General features: G+C 35.5%; 1 protein-coding gene across 2 annotated transcripts in view; it reads right to left on the bottom strand.

Moving 5' to 3' along the window:
- The window catches only part of LOC149789554 (uncharacterized), a 99991-nt gene that overhangs the window by 48504 nt on the left and 29020 nt on the right, over positions 1-22467 (bottom strand). For both annotated transcript variants that reach the window (XM_089971576.1, XM_089971577.1), the window contains 3 exons: positions 18389-18527; positions 16824-17648; positions 16017-16099 (listed from right to left, as the gene is read on the bottom strand). In XM_089971576.1, the coding sequence (XP_089827702.1) occupies positions 16017-16099; positions 16824-17648; positions 18389-18458 (978 nt within the window). In that variant the 5' untranslated portion in view covers positions 18459-18527. The remainder of the gene's footprint in view (positions 1-16016; positions 16100-16823; positions 17649-18388; positions 18528-22467) is intronic.

Raw genomic sequence — 22467 nt, forward strand, 5'->3', positions numbered from 1 at the left:
TAGTTCTCTCGTCAAGTCTTACTCTCCTTTCATATATTGCATCTCTTTGACAGCCCAGTTATGAAACCTTCACATTAAGTTCACCTGCCTAATGGGGATATTTTTACACGCACAGTGATAACTATTCTTAAGTTAGGCTGTACCCGAATAGTGCTAACTAAAGAAGGTATCTTTCTACTGTCTTATTATATAGTTATACCTTTTGAATATGGATACAACTCAAAACCGTACTGTGATATATCAAACACATATTATACTACATTAACACTTAAATAAAACAATATAATAATCAATATACCATTTACTACTTGAAAAATGCAAACTCCCTAAACTTAAACATGAAACTAGTCTACAAACACCAGTAAGCATTGAAATTATCAGCACATAATATCGCACTGCCATTTCTAGTCTGCCATTTCCAGGCTCGTTTTAAAATTTCCACATTTTGCTCTTTTGAATGGGATTAATTTGAAAGTTCGTAAAAAAAAACATGAAAACTAAAATTCAGGTTTACACGCCTGTTAACTAACATGAAAAAAAAATAAGTTGAAGTTAATCGATATTTGGAACAACAAAATGAAGATAACGTGACATAAGGAATTTTATCTGACCGACCATGTAGTTTACACTGAAAACATTACATTCGGCCACTGTTTGGTTAAATGCTTTGCTCTATGTATTGTTTAAAGCTCAAATATATGTATATGTTTCGTTGTATATACATTCCGGGCATTGGATACAAAATGAAATTATTTTAGAGGAAATGATATTGTACTAACAGGGACTCTTAAGTACTGTTCATTTAGTATAGTTTCTAACAGGGCACAAATACTGGAGCCAAAGTGAAGTTTAAATTATTATTAATAACTGGAGAAATATCCACTGGTTTTGACCTGCCACGCACCAAATAACTCTTCCCTGAATGATGGTACCCTGCATTTCGCTTAAAATCTCTTGGAATCTTGTGCTAAACGTGCATCTCGAGGTAAAGAACATATTGTTCTTGAAATTATTTTAAATAATTGTGCGGGATAAATAAATTGCAAGACCTTCAACAAATCACGGTGCATAAAACCGTATTAAGGATGGAATTGCAAACACTGGAATCCTCAACATCATGGTTTGCCAGTATACCATTGCACTCCTACTTCTTGTACTTATTTCTTAATATTACTAAATACGAAAGATATGCTCCTACTCTCTCTTTTCTCTTCTACCTTTTTATATATCATTCTCATTACCATCAAATATAGCGGCATCTCTATCTGTCCTGTAATATTTTGTGTTACCTTAATATATATATATAAAGAGAAAACCGGTTATCATAATGGATTTTGGAAGATACTTAATTACATTTTTGGAAAAGATACCTTCTCATTACCTTTATAATATAGGTTAAAGAAGGTGAGAATCATTCTTATGTCCAAGTTAGAAAAAAATGTTTTTTTTTATATATGCATGTGTGTTTGTATATTATCACTTCATACTCTTAAACATCTGAACTGTTTGTATATACGTGGTTGTATACTGTCTCGTCGTCCTCTTTAATATGATAATTGTTTGTGTGCATGTGTGTTTGTATATTTTCTATTCATAATGTTATATATTTGATGTGTTTGTATACATGCGTTATTGTATGTTGTCTTTCTATGTTCTTTAACAGTTAAGCATTTCAAATGTGCCCATGCCTATTTCTTTCATTCTTATATTTTCACATGTGAAAAATATATCCTGATAATTTTGTTACATATAAAAATAGAAGATTTCCCATCATCCCCCGCAATGCTGGATTGTGGGTGCCTACATAAATTGTACCTGCAGGAACAAAAGTGAAGACTTTGTAAGCTAGAAAAAAAAATATTTGTAATCTAGTGAAAACAAATATAAACTACCTGATATTTTGAGCATGGATATTATTATTTGATAAATACATTTCAGTAGACGATGTTGCCTCCCTCTGAAGATACTTCCTCTTACTTCCTTTACACCAACGATAAATATGCTGTGATGAAATGTCAAAACGGGGTTGCATTATACGTAGGTTAAAATCGTTTACAAAATTTCAAATGTTATTTCCTGTGTCTTTTTAGAAGAACCCCATTCTACCTCCGTCTAAAGTCAGACATTTTTAAATGACCAGACTATGAAAGTAAGGTGAATTTGTAAAAGGGGGTGAGCCCGTCGTTAAAATATCACCAGTTGGTATCACACGATGAAATACAACCGATATTAATTTGTGAAAAGAAATTATCCTGTATATATTACATATTAATACAATTACACATATTAATTGTTTGCATGTATGTGTGTTTGTATACTGTTTCATCATACCAATAAACATTTGAATATAAGCAAACATTTATAATGACTAACACATAAATAGTGCAGACGAGCTAGCAAAGGTAAAAAGAATTTGTCAATGATCTATATTTAACTTCAGGATTTCCTAAATTCTGTGATTGAAAAACAAACAGTTTGAGTGTGGAACATCCAAACAATGTTTATCTCACTACTACTACTACTACTACTACTACTACTAATAATAATAATAATTCATCTACTATCAAAATGTATTAATATTAGTATTAGTATTATTATTATTAATATCGATATTATTATTAGTAGTATTATTTTTATTATCGTAATTATTATTAGTATTACTACTATTATTGCATATGTATTATTAGTATTACTATTATTATTGCAACACACATACATTCTTGTTTTTGTTTGTATTATTAATATTATTATCATTAATGTTGGTTTTTATTAGGAATAGCCCTTTATATATTGCTCCACACCACACATGGACGAAAAATGAAAAAAAGTATTTATACAAATAAGACTAACATCAATTCATCATCATAATAATTCAACTTCATTTAAACATAAACGTTGTTGTTGTTGTTCTTCCAATTGCTTCCATTGTTATTAACTGTTTGTTCCTAGTCATTACTGTTATTGTTGTTTTCATTGCTTTTGTTGTTATTGAGTGCTTGTTCCCGTTCTGTACTGTTATTGTTGTTTTCATTGTTATTGTTGTGATTAAGTGCTAGTTCTTATTCAGTATTGTTGTTGTTGTTGTTCATGTTCTTCTTGTCATTAAGTGTTGGTTCCTTGCCCGTTGTTCTGTAGTCCTAATTATTATTATTGTGATTAAGTATTAGTCCCTTATCAGTGTCTTCTTTGCTCATGTTGTTCACTCTTTTTATTACCTTGCCCATTATTTCAAATACATACACGAAAAGAAAGTTCTAGTAATAATATTCACTTTCTTTGACATTAATGACACTTCCGTTCTGACTTATAAGTCAATGTCAAATGAATTATGTTTAATATTATCTAGTTGGAAAATAATAACAACATATAGATCATCAGGTTTCTGGAAGTTTGTAAACTCTCACAATGTTAGGCTTTACTAGATCTTAAGGATAATACTAATCGAGCAACAACAAATAGCACGAGTTTATTTTGCCAGATCACTCGATGGGAGACTTAAAAGAGTTGGGGTCGGGGTGGGCTTGAAGCAAAGTTGCTGAAGGTGAATAAAATCGTTTAGTTTCATTTGCTTAGAGAAATGACAGACAATTAATCATGCAGACAATGAGCGTGATGTTCATGAGACATATCAATATATCCTACAAATGACTGACTTTTAGTCATATGCATATACTGAACGACCTTTTCAAGTAATTCACATGCGATAGTGCAACAAACACTTCATGGATCAAATCTGGCACACATCACCAAGGAAAACACTTTGCTGAGACAGCTGTACAAATAATGACCATCATAATAATATAAATCATTATTGTAGTAATAACGCTAAAGAAAAGGGGCCTGATTCTAAATTGTCCTTTGATTGTGTACTTAGATGAGCAGATTACCCATCAATTGAGTGGTCTTGTCTTATATCCTTGTGAGCGGCAATAACACATAATTAAGTTCCAAACGTATTGTGTGTGTGAGCTTCTGACATTAAGACTGGTCCTAAATTAGATAAAAATGTGTAACTATCAAAACTAGTTGTATAATAATTAAAATAGCAGCTCAAGGTAAACGTGAGTAGAAGAACATTCAAACTTTTTCAAACTCTTTATTTTTGTTTTCATTGCAAGATGTTATCGACGAATTGAAATATGGGTGATAATGCAGTCATATATGTTTAACAAAACGAAGATTCATTTCCTTTGTAATATACATACCTGATTTTTAAAGATCATTTCGATATTGATTACCAAGACAGGTCTAAACAATGTTGTTTTGTTTCTTCTCGTAACTTGAATAATATCAATAATTTAAAATGTTAGCAATTCAAGTGTGTGCCCCATACAAGGTTTACACAACAATAAAGTAAACGTGTGTAATTCTTGTAACTTTGTGTCTTATCTAAGACAGGTAGTGTTTCTGTGAAACTTATACCCTTATTGTAAAAATGTTTGCCAGTTTTATCCTAGGATTTAGTAAAGAAATCTTCCATCAGGCGCTAAAATAATAGATAAATTCCTCCACTTAAACTTTGCTCTTTAGAAATGTATTTATATATAATATATTCTGCCGATCAAATCTTCGAAACTCTGAAGCTGAAATAATTTTGAGTTGATTTTGATCCTTCAGATCATTTCAGTTGCGGAATATCTCGATCATGTGTCGTCAGTGCTGTAGCTGGGAGGAGAACAAACGCGCGCACAACTCAAAAGTTTTTTTTTTTGTTCCATTATATTTTGTACTAATTTGTTTAAGGCTGATGCGCCCGCAGTTCGGCAATTAGTGGAAATCGGCAAACTCATGTAAAGGTAAAATGTTACAGCCATATTTACTGCTCATTATTGATAACCAGCTGGGCACCAATTTAAGGTTCTGTTTCGAAATTATGTGTCATGTTGTACCTTAGCACAAAATTACACTACTTTTATTTAATAGTTTCAGGTTTTATTTTTACAACAACATTGGGAAGTGATTTGTTGTGAGATCACGTGTAGATTTGACATCTGCTGTCTTTGATATATACACATCTAGACTCTAAAAGAGAGAGTACTAGATGAAATTGTGCTAACAATACTAACATCCTTGCTGTCATAAGATCATAAAGACCTAATGATGCTATATTTGCAATTTATGAAAAGATAAATCATCTTCTTCCAATTAATGCTAAAGGTAGGTATCAGTGTAAGGACATTAAAGGTTTCTAGGTTGAATAGTACGTCTAGCAGCTACTGCAATGCAGTTTATGCTAATTCCAAGCTTTCAATAGGCCATGCACTCTGATCCCATTCCCAGTATACATTTCAAAACATCAAAGGTGGAGTGTGAAAGGACAGAGGAAACTAGAACTAGTTCATATGACTTTCTGTTAAGATGGATTAACGAACATATTTTGACAATAGTTGTCAATATTGGATGCATTATTAATTGATGATAAAACTGACATCGCAAGACTTTACGTTGTAATCACATGCTCGTACGACAATCCCGCCAGAAAGTTGTTGCGATAGCTAATCTTCAAGATGCCAACTCTGGTAGATAAATTCGATACCCAAGTAGCAACATTTTCATAAACATCCATTATACATTGACACAGATGTATCAATAAAGTTTCGTGTCAATCGGTAAATAGAAACACTGTGGTGGCCATGTTCGAAATCCATGTGGCAACATTTTAACTTAAGAACAGCAATATGTTGACATGGGTGTGTCTGTAAGGTTTCATTGGGATTGTCAAAGTAGTGTAAGAGTAGCAATAAGAAAACATGCATAAGTACGTACATTCATTGGAGTCGGATAGCAAGCGATTCCATAAAAAGATAAAAAAAATATTAAAAAAAAAACATCTGGTCCATAACCAGCAGAGCCACAAACATAATAACGCCGAAAAATCAGACATATTTTACATCTATGTCTTCGTTTACAACATGTTATATTAAGAAAATGCACCCCCGCCTGTCTTTCGAATAGTGTGGAAAATTCCCCCTATTTACTCAATTATAGTATAGGCTACAAACTGATTACTGGACACAAATGCTTGAATAACATTAGATGCATGCTAACGATCCACATCCAACATCAGAAGTTGTGTGTTGTGACCCTAAAAGAAGTGGCGTCGAACTTGTGTGGGGATCCCCTATCAAAGCCCCATTTTACAATCCAGGCTTTGTAAGAGTATAGCTTGTGCCTATGGTAATGCCTTTGTATTAGTTACAAAAGGTTAATCTGAGGCTTGTATGAAAATAACAAAAAAGGAATGGCGGCAACCAAGCTGATTGTCGTTGAATAACTATTGAATGACTTTCTTGGGTAATTATCAGAGTTTTTTTCCACTCTGCGTGAACAGCCCTCCCCCCCTCCCCCATGGCGAATCGCTAATTGCAAAACGAAAGTTTAGAGGGCTGTCCACGCTGAATCTCAATTGCCGACGATCACTACAGCATTTATCAATTTCATCTTTTTTCAGTGCATCACAAGAAATCCCCCACTTAAAATATTTTTGTTTATAAAGCCAACAATATGTCAGTCGCATTCTGGAAGTTTCCACACGATTGTCTTACTTACAACACTATATAAAGTGCTATTTTCCGAAGATGTATCATTATATTTCAGTTATGAACGGACATAAAGATAAATAATAATAATATACACGCATTTATAACACTAAACATAGAATTTATTAAATATCTCAGCATTTTAAATCAAGCCTGCACTGATATGTTTATCGTAACAGATATTAATATGTGTGTGAGCCTGGAAAAACAGCATGTTATTATTAGCATCAGCATGTCAATGCTCCACAATGTTTATTTTTTGCCGGGATTGACACGTGATCTGGCGATGGAATTGTGAGTCGAATTTGCATTCCGTTAATTTGATGTAGCTGAAAAAATTACTTTACTATGCATATATAATTTGTTTGTGTCAACTGACTTGCGATCTGTAAATAAATCGGTGTTGTAATAACAATAATGAGTGAACCTGCGCTAACTATGGAATTATATAGAGCTAAATTAGCTCGAGAGCGACTATGAGCAATTAAGAAATATATTCCAGTCCATGTTGCTGTCATTCAGCAGCTATAACAGCGTCAGGAGCTCATGTGGAATTTACAGAAGATACAGAGCAGATATTTAAACTTACTGGAGAACAAACCAAAGAAATTGTTGCATCAACTGAAGCAACACAGACAACTCGGGGGACAATACCTGTTGATATTACTGACCGTCTTTAACAACCACCGATTGGTAAAACCGGCCCAATATATAAATTTACTTGGACATGTTGCCTTCATTATATACACTCACCCGCTCTCAAAGATCATAGATCATCATCCAGTGTCTCACCAATTATAAGCTGATGACACCCAAATATACAAATCTAGCCACCCAACTGAAGTTGATGCTACCATCCAAGGTGTAGAGAGGTACATTTCTGATGTGAAATCATGGATGACATGTAACAAGCTGCAGATGAATGATGATAAAACCGAGGCCATTCTGATCACAACACAAAGAGTTTCTCATTCACATACTTTACTTCAAACAACAAATGTCAGCAACATCAACATTGAATTCACACAGCAGTACGAAACCTAGGTGCTACTCTGGACATTATTCTCACATGGCACCAACATATCATGAACATATGCAAGGCTGCATATCTTGAGCTGGGATGTATCATCTCCATTCGCAAATATCTTTTAGTTGATGCCACAACAACACTTGTGTGTTCATTAGTACTTTCAAGATTGGACTATTGTAACTCAGTTCTGTCTGGTTCATCTCAATATCTACTCCAGAAACTTCAAAAGTTCACAACACAGCTGATCGGATCATAATTAGAGTACCACGATGATAGCATACCGGCCCGCTCCTCTGTACCCTACACTGGCTATAAATTCGATCCAGAATCAAACACAAAATGTGTTCTCTGTGCTACGTTTCACTGACGGACTCCAGTCCAACATACATATCCGACCTCACCGATGTGTACACACCAGCAAGATACTTACGCACCTTTTCTGACAATCGTATACTCATTATTCCCACTAAGAAAACAAAGTCTTTTTCATACCAGGGCCCAGCAACGTAGAATGAATTGTCCACTGAACTTAGACACAAAAGACACAGTGATCTCATTCAAGGGTGATCTTAAAACTCACTTATTTCGACTGCAAGAACAAACTTAAAGACCTAAAAATGTTTCCTACCTTAAATATTTTCAGCATGTTTTTTATGTTTTCTAATTTCATGGTGTTTTTTATGTAATCATATCAATACATATGTTTCTTATCTTATATGTGTTGTCTAATGTTGTAAAGCGATTAGAGCTTCTAAATATTAGGCGCTATACAAAGTCCACATCATTATTATTATTATTCCATCGATAGATTTTCTGGAAATGTGTCGGTTGTTTTAAATCAAAATATTGAGGAAATATTCATCTTGGAAACAGAAGACAAATAATTAAACGCAGTGACGTATTGATGGAATTTTTAATTCGTCGTGAAAACAGCCTCAATTGATGACTTAGTACTAAATATGCAGCGACAATGGATCCCTCTCAATCTTACAGATATTATCAATCATGTACATGGAAGGCATCGCTGGAAGAAAGCATCGACAAGAGCATGACAAAACAAAAACAATAGCGCAGACGAATCATCCACATCGACAATGTTGTATATGCGGTCATCTCGTGGTCGCAGAAACATCGACCTTAATCGGTACGTTATCAGCGCCACACGTGATATGACCCGTGGTTGGAACCGCTGTCACTGTTGGTATCCTTAATATTATCGCGAAAATAATATATCTACGTGTGACGGTAAATCAATTACATGTGCACACATAAATGATGTGGTCGACGACATATGCTTGTATAAATATATCATCGATATTGTCAGCGGGGTAAACTAAGGTCCAATATTAGACACTGAAACAGTTTTTGTTACATGTCATGTTGCAACCTTACAGTGATTAATTATGACATCGTAAATAAACAGCGTCTACGGGCACTGATACAATCAAATGACGAAAGCGTGACCTCCGAAGAAAAGCTTTAAAGAATATATCCTGCTGGGTCAGATATAAACTAGAGGTAGAATATAAATTTGCACATGCTTAGAACCATATCCGCGCAGCCAACGATATTGCTGACGTTTCCAACGCCACATTTAGAATCCGTCTTCTATATTTTAATGACCGCATAAATGATGACACAAATGGAACCGATTAACCCCGTCTATGACCACAATTATATCAGCGACGTCAACACGGTCGGAATTTGAGTTTGGTTTTCCAACTCTAATACAAAAAATAGTCTATCACTTGAGATAGCACTGGCACAATTACGACTTTATTTTAATTGGCCAAACAATGAGAGGAAAATCATTTGGTGGATTAGAGGCTAACAATTCGCTGCTACTTGCGAATGAAAGCAAGGTTGATGAGCTTTGGCAGACCGTCCCAAACTGGAAAGTCGTAAGGATCCCACCAGGACTATATCAAATCGAAGAAATCAATGATGAACATTAGCGTAGAATCAGCTTTATAACAGGAAAAGAATGAAAGATCGCTACGAAAGTATAAGAGCCAAAGCTGAGCGCTACCACTGAAATATCAACACCAGATTATGCCGTTGACATAAATAAGTCGTCCATTAGAACTATGATGGGTTGGGATGGCCGCTGGCAGAGCCAATTTATATTGGACCACCAGAAACAAAACGATCTGATTATATCACTGACAAACAAATATTCATATAACTGAGTATAGATACGACGTGCAATGGTATAATCTGACAGTGACACAATGAGTATGCTTGGAGTGGCTGACTTAGATGTCCCTGTAGTGACCGACTCAGGTGGCCACAGTTACCGGTCATGATATTATGATAATATAAACAAAGACGGTAAGGGAATGGATTATACATTCTCCTAAAATAATAAAGATAATATCTCAGAAACATACAAATACACAAGATGATCTGAGAAATCTGCTTAAGCAGTACATACTCGAATATCCGAATAATGATCCTAAGCGAAGAATCACTGAGGCAGTTAGACGGCTTGACTATTTAAATCTGATGCAGAACTCCTTCGAAAAATTGTGATAGGAAAATAGTTAACATGGGTGATCATTAGGAGCACAAGCGGTTAAAATACAAAAAGTTATTTCTTCATCACTTAAAGATCACAGAAGAAAAACTGACCACGTTTAAGCAACCCTGGTTCAACATCGATACAATGCAGGAGGGTTTCAATTATTTAACTGACTAATATGTTCCAAAATATCTCTTCAGCATGGGACAAAATAAGAGGCCCTTTAGATATTCTTTGATATAATAAAAATCCAACAGGTATTGGTTGCCATGTATCACCTTATATAGTTAATATCACATCGACGATTTCTGTAAATTTAGTCTGTGGCTCAGTCGGTGGTAGCTATACTGCGTCTTGGCAATCATTCAAAGGGCAGGCCTAGCAGGGATATGTTCTTTACAGCTTTACATCCGAGGTCACGCTGGGGTCATTTGATTGTAAACATTGCCCGTAAACGCTGTTTATTTACGATTTCATAATCAATCACTGTCACGAAGACATTTTCGTCTAACCGACCAAGACGGTAATTTATTGGACACGGGCAGGAAATAAATAAATTTTAGTTTGCATATGCGTGATAGACCATCATTGGCCATAGACACCCAAAATAACGCATTCCACCACTAACAACAAAATAAACCTAATTTGTTTCGTTATTTCTTCACTTTGCTATTCCACCCTGTCGGATTCTGTAATCCTAACGGATTCCAATACAAGTTTTATTAGCTGTCTGACACGAGCACTTAAAGCAGTTTCATACTGATGAGACCACTCTGATCGTATTTTCTCAGTGGGACTTGCAAGTCGAACAAATGTAGCTATCTCATATTGTTCGGGAAAATCCACCAATGACATTTCGCTTCTGAGTAATTTGATAAATCTATATTCTACATCTAGTGTATATCTGATCTGTTCCCGTTGCGGTTGCTTCATCGCAAACCGCGAGCCAATCGTTTAGTAATTCTTCAATTTTAGAAATAATCTCGTTAATATTTTATTGGTTCGTTATACAGTAAGTAGATTTGTTTAATAAAAGATTTTGTCAAGACCAATTTCGATAACGTGTTGCTGAATCGTGTGAACTTATTGTGATGAATCTATCCGGGGTTTCTGAGCATGTGCAAACAAGTTTTTAAACTTTTTTATTTCCATGTCACCGGGACACCAAATCTGATGATATTTCGCAGCGTATGTGTTTCAACACCGTTAAAAATAATCAAACAATTAGAGTTATCTCCGATAGCATTAGGGATTTGAGTGTACCATTGTGTAACGTAAATGGCACCTGTGTTTTTATGTCTTCCCCGTGAAAATATTATACCTGGATTTCTTTGTTCGTCAATCATGACCTCATCGGAAACCACAAGAGTGTCGATATCCTCGTTAAGATCATCGATGTCAGTGACAAATTCAATAATATCGCTGTTTGACAAACCCGTTGTCGATTCACTAAATTTATTAAGACCATTATAGCATCTTTGGTCATCCATAGATGGCGTTTCCAAATAATGTTTTTCATATTTGAGATAACCTAATTATCAGGTTGAGCAACAACTGAAATTTACCAGATCCAAACGGATTATTTAAATAATAGTTCGAATATAATTTTGTTACAATGGATGATAATTCACGTTCGTATTGTACAAATATAGTGCTATTTATAATCATGAGTTTATACTGTGTTCGATGCAAGACGGTCACAGATGAAACTGGGTTAAACACAACTACGTCGAAAATTAACAGGCGACCACTCACAGCTAACAGTATGAGATGCGGCGTACAAAAGTTGTTGGCTTCAGATCGCTTTGAGATCCATGGCGTTGATATTGCTTCGACACTTCGGGTAATTGCGAGCTACCCCTTGGGTGAATATATCTTCCTGGACATAATTATTGTGGTCCTGAAACCCGACTGGAAGTAGACTTGACGATAAAAATCAACCAAAACCATGTGAATTTCCGGCAAATGGGATCGATTAGTAGTGATATACTCATGACATCGCGTATAAAAACAAAGATCTGCAACAACGACATATCGCGGACGTCAAGTTGATTCACACGCTGAAGTGGATAAAGAATAAAGATATACGAACATCACATGCCAACTGGTTGATAAGTTCGGAGATGAGTGGTGAACTAGCTGTGAGTGTGTACAAATAATTGTCCGATAATTACTTTATTTAGTCTATTTATTATAGTCCAAGAGGATATTCGAGAGGTACAGCAACGATTAGCACACTCGCCTATGCATTAGTGTAACACGAGCCGTTGCCGCAGATTGATTGTAACGACAGGCAATATGGCAAAATTACTACCACGACCAAAAACGTTTCAGCATAGACGGTTTAATGTCAGCATCCATAACGATGTTCATCAGGCATATAACTTGTTTTTACCACATTACACGATTGACACATCAAGTAAACGGCGCACATACAAATACGCGTTCACGATCGTCGACCTTGCAAGAAGATACAAAGAAGCAGAACTGCTATCTAATAAAATAGCAACTGAAGTCGCAGCCGCGTTTGAAAAGAAATTATTCGAATTGACCTTTACACTGGCCACATTTGCTATATGTTGATCCTGGTAAATAATTTATCGGTGCAGTATCATCGCTGATGCAACACAAAAAGGTTATAATTAGACGTGGACACACATTGTTATATCATCAGTCAACCATTGAACGTTTTCATTAGACACTTGGTGAGTTATTATCTCGACATCAATACGCCAAAGATGTACTGAGCTAGGACACATCTCGTGAATGGGATTATAGACTACCTCATGTGATAACCGTGTTAAACAACGAAGTCACGAGTGGCATTGCATTTAAACCATTCCACGCAATCCTGAAGAAACATATGCCCCAAAGAAAATCACCATGTAATCAATTACAACATTCGATGTTGGGCAGAAACGTATTGCTATGAACCCAGTGAACTTGAAGGTGACGCAGCAAGAGCAACAGACTCAGTCTGGGGTGTAAGCATACATAAAATGTTTTGCGCAAGACCTACTTGCCTGCCTGCTATCTACTGACTAGATTCAACAATCAATGAACAATTACATGTAATTCTTGAAGATACCCAATTACCACCAGGTTGGATACGTGCCTGCACAAAATTCTAGCGCAGATGAGCTTGCTCGATGGAGCTCGCGCCACTACGTCTGTTGTATTCAAGATATGTCAGAGCGACATTTTCGCGTGTGTGGCCGAGAGTACTATTGATCCTATTCACAGTAGATTGTCGTACGTCATGTTGTTCGTGGTTAGCCAGTCGAGAAACATTTTTTAAAATATCTCTAGACACAGTACATATTTCGTCCCATTTCAGGAATTTAGGAATATATATCTCACCCATTCGCTCGGGGGTCCACGCATCACAAGGCCATATTCAAACAATCTGTGATACGTGCATAACTTAACTTTCATCTTTCTTGCAAGACTGAGAGTTGACGTTAGCAAAATCATTTGTGACTTTTTAATAATTATATCGCACGTGTTATTTTACTAAATTCACCAGGACCATTAAAATAGAACGTGCCATGTACCGTGATTGGGTCATTCACTGACGGAGCCTGATAATGTATCGTATTGGTAATACACCGCAGGATATTTAACGTCGGCCGATTCAGAATAATTACGTATTTGTTCGCTCTTTATTCCTCAATGACCCCAAATAGCATCGTTGGTGTTGACTGCGAAGAAGTATTGACGCGTAGCGTCTGTACACTGCGGAGCTCTGTTAATAAACGGTTTTGCAAGATCAATTTCTATCGACTTATATAAAATGAATCCGTGGCGCCTCTAACAGCATCAGCTGAAAACCGGTTGATCATCAATAACAGGTTGATTGACGACTATGCGTCATGAATACTTCTGAAGATGTTGTAAATGCAATCACAAGATCAGGTTCTGCTGAGTCCATATACGTAATGTAAATTTACCGATATATTTTCTGCAAATATCTTTATCATCTTGAGAAGGCCCAAATGTTCTTGCATTATCGCAGACGCTACACTCAGCTATGTAAGGATCTTAACGTCAAGCATATACCGTAATAGCACTATTGGAGCCCAGCCACGCTAATATTTACGCAACAGTCATTGAGATTAATGTATGTGTGTGTGTGTGTCCGGTTTATTAAAATGACGACCAAATCAGGCAGATACAACCGGATGGATACTCGTTCAGAACTCCAGTTATTCAATCTCGGCAAATCGCCGTCAGTTCGTGGTCCAGAGGTAATACGCCGTTTATTGCTGCTCTGATCATTTCGTGTGTTAGATAATCGAATTTGTTAAAATAGGTTTGCATTCGCATTATCTAATAAAAATGGCAGGATAAAATGCTACATTATCAACTGAGATTCTATCGGCTGAATCATATTTTGTGTTCCAGAGACAAACACGTCAAAACTGGACACAAGATCGTGATATATCGTCGATAATTTTTTTTTTTGTGTTGGACGCCATGAATGTTTTTGTTGTTGTATTATATGAGCCACAACAGAGGACGTAGTAAAACACTTATTGAGTAATTCATCACTCTCGCCGGTAAATTTTACCGCAATCTCTTTCACTGCATGTATGAGAGATTATTTCTGATAAAGTATAAAAGATAGTAGCACAAATTTGTCAAATTTTGATTCATCTATGCCACATTTATCTACTGCAGATGAATATGCGTCCTTACCGTGAAATAATCAGACAGATACAGGATCACGCGCACTAATATTATAAATCTCCTCAAACATATAGCCGTCATAAATTCTAGTTGGATTTTCTCTTGGAAACTCTGCTACTGATTCAGTCGAAGCATGTGAATTATGGTCCGTAATCAGAAAATAACATTTCTATGTATCAAGTAACGTAACGTATTTTTTGTTTACCACAGCAAATTGCCGGAATGGGAATTCAACTCAAAATTTCGACATCTCCAGGTCAACTGTCACGTCCGGCTAGAAGTGAGCACTGTGACGCGTTAATATGCTAATTATAACACGCGGGTTTCCCAGGCTCAAGCGCAAGTCAATACCTGTTACGATATCAATAACACAATAGGCATGATTTAAAATGCTACGATACTTAATAAATTCCATGTTTAGTGTTATATAAATGCGTTTATACTATTAATATCTTATCTGTATGTATGTTTGTATATTCATCATTAGCATAATGGTAAGTAACTTGTGCAGTAATCGATGTTATACTTTATGCTAATAATACAGTATCGGAAACTAACACTTCATACAGAGTTGTAAATATGATAATCATGTGGAAACTTCTAGAACGCGACAGACATTGTTGGCGTTAAAAAAGTATAAGTGGGAGGTGGTGCTGAATGATACACTGTATAAAGATGAAATATCATTGAATGGGTAATTGTAAACTTGCATAACTTAACCCAGGTCCACTTGCCTGGGCCCCATTCCGAACCCCAATAGGGGTGCACGCTTTATAGCACGCTGGGATCACTTAGGTGGGTGGGTGTTTGATTATAAAATTGAAATTCAGTGTGGATAACCCTCTGAATCTCTAACATTTCGTTTAGCACATAGCGATTTGCAAGGTGGGTGTGTTAACACAAAATGAAAAATAAAAACTATAACAATTACCCAAGAAAGTCATTCAATAGATATTCAACGCCTATCAGCTTGGTCGCAGTCATTCCATTTTGCTATATTCATACAAGCCTCAGATTGGATTTTAGTAACTTATACATCAGTGTTATCACAGATAAATCCACACTTTTGCAAAGCCCGGATTATATAATGGGACGTTGATGGGGCGGGCCTTAAAGTCGACGCCACATTGTTTGCTCGGTCGCCCCCTTTCTGCTGCTTAATGAAAGTCAGCTACAAATACACACTATGTTTTAATATATCTTATGCATGATTCAGATATCAAGTACTTACAATTACCTGTCTTATATCAATGGATGTATCCTCAATGATAGGTTGATATTTTCCATCCCTTATTGGGACCTCTGTACCTTTATGACCTCCTACAGAAAACGAAATTCCCCAAGCTGGTTAGAAATACTACAATGACATTGACTTTGAATAACATATTTTTAAAAATATGTAGAAAATAAAGACTTTACAAGATTTCAGTTTGAGAACATGAAGAGGTTTGACAAAGTGTCCTTTAGATGCTCATGCAATTATGAAACAGGTGCAACTTTTTGTACATGTGCCTTTTGATTGCGACTATTCAGTTAAATTCGGGTATGACAGATACACATTTCATGCAAAATCCTTCTAGAACGGTTTAAATAAGTAAGAGTTACTGAAATAGTGTATATTTCTAGAAGACATACATCTGATGCGATCAAGGTTAGACTGGATTCAATTACACGTGCACAATAGAAGCGAAACCTCGTAATACCTTCTCTACGCAGCCTTCGTCATGGTCGTCGATGAACCTTTCATAACTACGTCGTAAATGTTAGAGATCATATATAAATATAAATAAATATATTACAGATATATGCCAGAAATAAATGTCCATCACTCAATGATGAGAACATGAACAATACGTACTATTTTTATTCAGATCTTACTTCATATCAGCAAGGCATACATACATGAAAGAACTGTTCTATCAACATTTTGTTTTCTAACTGTGAAATTAAGTTTCCGATAATGTTAAATAAATAAAATGTTTAATGTAATTGCGTTGTGCTAGTACAATATTTGTATGTCCATAACATATAAGACATTAATTACCTTGATGCTCTGGTCTGAATATGGTTATGTAATTGCTTCCACTGCATGTGACAAAGATATGTCCATGTCCTTGGTCCCAGAATATAGCCCAGATGTTCCGTGGTACTCCCTGCGTGATTATGGACACAAGCTGGCATTTGTCTGTAAGTTGATGAATACAGAAAGGGTATAGAAAATTAGATATGAAAACAAAACCGTCTTTGTTTACAGTTATTCCATTCGGCCAGTACAAATCTTTATGTTTGTATGTATATTTACAATGACTGGGATTCGAGATGTCGTATGCATATACACCAGTGTCAGGGGAGTTAGAGCCAGCATAACAAGAGATGTAAATAATGTTGCTCTTTGTTGTTACTGAACTCTCACTCCATACTTTATCAACTATTACGCCATCGTGGCAAGTCTGGTGAATTGTGTCAACATGTCCATCATGAAGAGACACAATACACCATGACATCGTGTCCTTCTTTACACCACAGAGAACAAGACTGTCTTTGAATCTCACAACAGCATCATATCGATCAAATAATCCTTGTACATTTAATGTTCTTGTTGTTGTTATAGCACCTGTCATGTCTGTAGATTCAATGGACATGAGTTCCATAACTCCGTTCCATAAAAGCACACATATTTCCATCTCATTCATCAGACATATGTCACGTGGTGCTGACTGCAGTCGGTGAGACATGGCAAGTAACTGTCCATCTTGGAGTCTGTGAAGGCGCACTTTATACACATACCTGTCATTCCACGGCTTGTAGTCAATGACGATTATCGTGTCTCCAGAGACTACAATACCGTTATAGTCGGGGTGATAGTCGGCTGTGGACATAAAGTGATATAAGCATTAATACATATTTACACAAAGATACAATATTTGAATATATATATATATATATATATATATATATATATATATATATATATATATATATATATATATATATATCTCATTGTGTAATGTTACACATATTACCAGTGCCAAAACTTGTAATGCGGTGAGTTTGAATATCGATTTAAAACACATTGATTTTATAGATTAATATTAGTTTTTATATCATTCAATAACTCCATATTTAAGCGTTGCTAGCTATGATGTACTTTCCACTAGAATTTGTATTATTTCATGTCTTTGCTTTTTAATAAATTTATTAAAATCGCGTGTATAAAGAGGAGGAACATATCACCACTGACATGTTTCATTACGTATGTCAGTTTTAGGAATCAAAAGAGTATACAATTATTTACTGATGTATTCCACTGGGTAAAGAATGTATTAAACTTATCAGTTTCCAGAGTAAATGCAATACCCCTTTGAGTATTTTATACTTTAGGTAACACAATAGCACGAAAATATTCAGTGATATATTCCAATGAATATATTCGCCCTTAGGTAGCATAAGAGACAGCGCTAGGCCATATAAATGCACCAACATTTTCAAAGTTTCAATATGGCATCCACACCATCTCAGTTTCGAACGGAAAAAAGAAGACAAACGCATATATTTTGATGGATTATTGAATAGCAAATTGATTTTATGGTTAACCTATAGATAACTCACTGTCCTCTAGTGTCAAAACCCCAACATTAACCAGACTGTAACTGGCTGCGTTGTGTCCTGTTGTGGCCATGGTATAGTCCTATATGACTCCAAGCGAAGTGAATTGTCAGCCTAACACACTGATGATATGAGGACTTGACTGCAAAATATAAACATTAATATTCTAGTCGTATTCATGTAGTATTCATAACTGATATTTAGGTTATACATTATTTTAGAGATATCAGCATTTCGTGTGAACAAAATATATACATAATCAAATCGCATACAAATTAGGTATATACAGAGCTTATGATAAGGAAATATTATTCGCTATGTGCACATATTTTATATTGGTTTTACATGACAATTGAGCATGAGTGTTCAGCGAAGGTAGTTAATGAAGTAGGTGTGTTATGTAATTCATCCAGTGCACCACGAATTATTACGAAGTAAACTGCATAGAGAAAGTGATAGGCACTGACCATTTCCATTGCTCGATCGAGATGGTACACTGTGATGCATATTCCTAAAATTTAATAAACCTTAAGTTATATAGTCATTTCATTTATTTCGTGTCATCTAAGAGGTCTCGTGTCATCTTACTTTTCCTGTGTCTTTTCATTGATTGTGAGTCATCTTTGATGTTTCTAGTAATCTTAATGGCCTTGAAACATTAGCAATGTCGTGTCGTCCTAGAGGTATCGTGCTCTCGTAATGGTTTCGTGTCATCGTAGTCTCTTTGCATCATTTTATAGGTGGCATATCTCTTAAAGGTGTCTAGTCATTTTAGTGATCTTGTGTCATCTAGCTATCGTGTCATCTTAGTGGACCCGTGTCCTCTTAGATCAGCTTATTATATACATGATTGGACGAAACATTGTGTGCTTATGTGTTGGGATTTACTAGCCCGTGTAAATACTGTGGATGGGGAGATATGGGATGGGTGTAAATACAGCAGATGTGGAGTTACTAGTGAGTATAGGTATTGTTGAGAGGAAGTAAGTGACGGGTGTAAATACTGTACATTGACACTTAGTGGCGGACAGAAATACTGTAGATTTGGAGTTAGTAGATGCAAATAATGTGGATGGGTACATCAGTGTTGCCAATATATATATATATATATATATATATATATATATATATATATATATATATATTGCGGTAGTGGTGGGTGAAAATGATGTGAAGGGAATAGTAGTAGTTGGAAATGCTGTCAGTGGAAAGGTTATACACGGGTGTAAATAATGTGGAGGAGGCTATTTGTGAGTATAAATACTATAGAGGTCAATAGGCGGTGGTTTTCAATACTGATGTATTAATTGCTATACAACTGTACAAGCGTTTATTCATCATTCATCTCTATATGAGTAAATGAAGACCATTCTCAGTCAGGTAAACGTGACTCCATGTTCATATAATGACTTAACAGCAATTCATGATTTATAATTGTAAATAGTAGGTAGATACTTTCAAAATTTAGACATTGACTCATTAGGAAATCACGTTTGCAATAAAAAAAAAGAACAGCCTGATACTCACATAATATCATGTAATCTTTAAAAAAGCTTGTTTCCTAAAGTTAAAGAGTGTATTATCTATAATAATTGTACTCTTCTCCAAACAAAGTCCTGTTTTTATATACAAAACCAATCAAGCATTGCATGACAACAAGTTATATTATCAATAGGTAAACATATCTTGCAAGTTATTGACGTTTGCACGCAAAAACTGGAATATTCAAGAAAATTGAAATGACTTCAATTACGACAGGCATGTCTTTTTCATCAGGTTGATCTTATCATCACTATGGCGGATAGAGAGAATAAATCTTGGAAACGAATATGTTCAAAAATAATGACGGTAATATCCTGTGCTGGCATTCATGCATTGTTGTGTGATGGTAGTTACCTAAGTAAATTCTTATATGTATATGTCTAGTTAAAAACATACCAAGCTCTTTCTGTATTATTCTATCTCCATGGTTTTTATGTTAGTCTATCTAGTCCACCTAATGGGATTTATGTGCCCATTTATGCTATATTACTATAGGTACAGTAAGGAACACCACAACGACCACTACTACTACTACCACCACTACTAAAATTACTACTATTGCTATCACCACTAATACTACTACATTGCAGCTAATCCTGTACTTTTTATACTACTACTACTACTACTACTACCGTACAGCTACTATTAATTTTGTACTGTTGATAATTGTACTAATACTGTACAAGTCCTTCTTCTGTAATGCTAATTATAATAATACTACCTTATAGCTACTCCGTCTATACTGTTTATACTACTACTGCTACTACTACTACTACCACCACTATTACTACTAGTACTAATACTAATACTTCTTCTCTAATACTACCTTTGTGCTACTCCTACTTCTGTACTATTAATAACTTTATTACTACTGTACTACTCCGATTTCTGTATTGTTAATAATTTTACTACTACTGTACTACTTCTACTTCTGTAATGTTATTACTACTACTACTAATACTACTACTACTGCAAAACATACCACTACTACTACTACTACTAATGGGGCCCCGATCGGCCGAGTGGTCTAAAGCGCTCTCCGTTACGGATCACTGCTATCTCATCTCTGTCTGCGTGTGTTCGAGTCTAGGATTCGGCCAATGTGGGTATGTGAGGAAGCTTGCCAGTAGCTTCTCTTAGGTCGGTGGTTCTTCCCGGGTTTTTCCCGGGTTCTTCCTCCAACATTAATACTGGCCGCCATGCATAGCCTATCGTGTGTTGAAAAATGGCGTTACACCCCACAACAACAACAACAATAACTACTACTGATACCCGTACTAATGCTACCATCATACTGCTACTCCTACTTCCGTACTGTTACTACTACCAGTACCATCGTACTAATCTGAACTATTAATACTACCAGTGTTATTATTTAAGAACTTAATGTTGTTTTTCTGTATTTATCGTGGTATAAACTGTCAGTTGCCCAATCATGCAGCAATTGATGCCCGAAGCTGTTTGAGTCGGCAACTGAAAGTTTAACCCAAGATATAAGATAAAGTCTTATAATTGCAATTCTTTATAATTTTCTTTACTTTTTATCTTTAGTTTATTTTACCATCGGTTTTAGAGCTTTACTAAAGCGTATGAATTCTCGATGAGGGCATATGCGTTCAATAGCTACGTCAACACTAAACAAATAATTCTAGCAATAGTATGTGATCTAAAGTTTTGAAAATACCACTGCAAGGTCTTAAACTTTTATCCTTATTGGCATATGTGATCGGAGTAGAAGTTCAATGTTCAAAACAAATGATGTTTTGCTTTGTTTAACTTACGAATGATTTGCATTTGATGCTCTCGTTAGTTCATTGTGACGTGGCCGAATCGATATTGTCCAGATAGGTGGGTTACCAATTTTCGTTTCTTAAATCAAATTTCGTGTGAATTATTAGCTTAGGCTACCGACAGGGACTACTTGCAAATGAAATTAAGAATATTGGTAAACGGTTATAGTGACGGTGGTCCAATAGTAATAAAGTATAATACATCGACCATGATAGTTATATTGGGGGAGTATTGGGGTTTACCCCCTCCCTCCATCGTAACTATCAAGGTCGGGGTCTTATAGTGTAGGACTGTGAATCTAATAGTTATAATGTTGGTCTTTGAACACCCTCCTATAGATCCCTATATCCATTTACCTAGGGTTTCAAAATTCGTTTGTGGCGACTAGCCCCAATTTTCTTCATATCAGATTCTGAGCTTCACAGTTTTAATTTCAAAGCTAATCAAAGAAGGATTTATTTATCTTCAGAAACAAAACTAAAAAGATTTCTTATTTGATTCTCTCAAAGTACTGAATTAAATTTTCTAAATAAAATATAAACCCGCCGCTTTAATTCCGTTTTAAATGCATGCAGTGTGCATTCCTTCCGATTCAGCTTTTGCATTAGTTTCTTTGCATGTGACTCTATTCATTGAGGTATAACCTAGTTCTCCGTGCAGTTTATACAGGAATAAAAACAACTTGATCTAATCGCATAATTATGTTCTGACCAATGGAAATCTTCAGAGTTTAACTAAATACAACATGG

The sequence above is a fragment of the Sinohyriopsis cumingii genome, chromosome 10, assembly GCF_028554795.1.
Source record: "Sinohyriopsis cumingii isolate HCF-2022 chromosome 10, ASM2855479v2, whole genome shotgun sequence".
NCBI lineage: Eukaryota > Metazoa > Mollusca > Bivalvia > Unionida > Unionidae > Sinohyriopsis > Sinohyriopsis cumingii.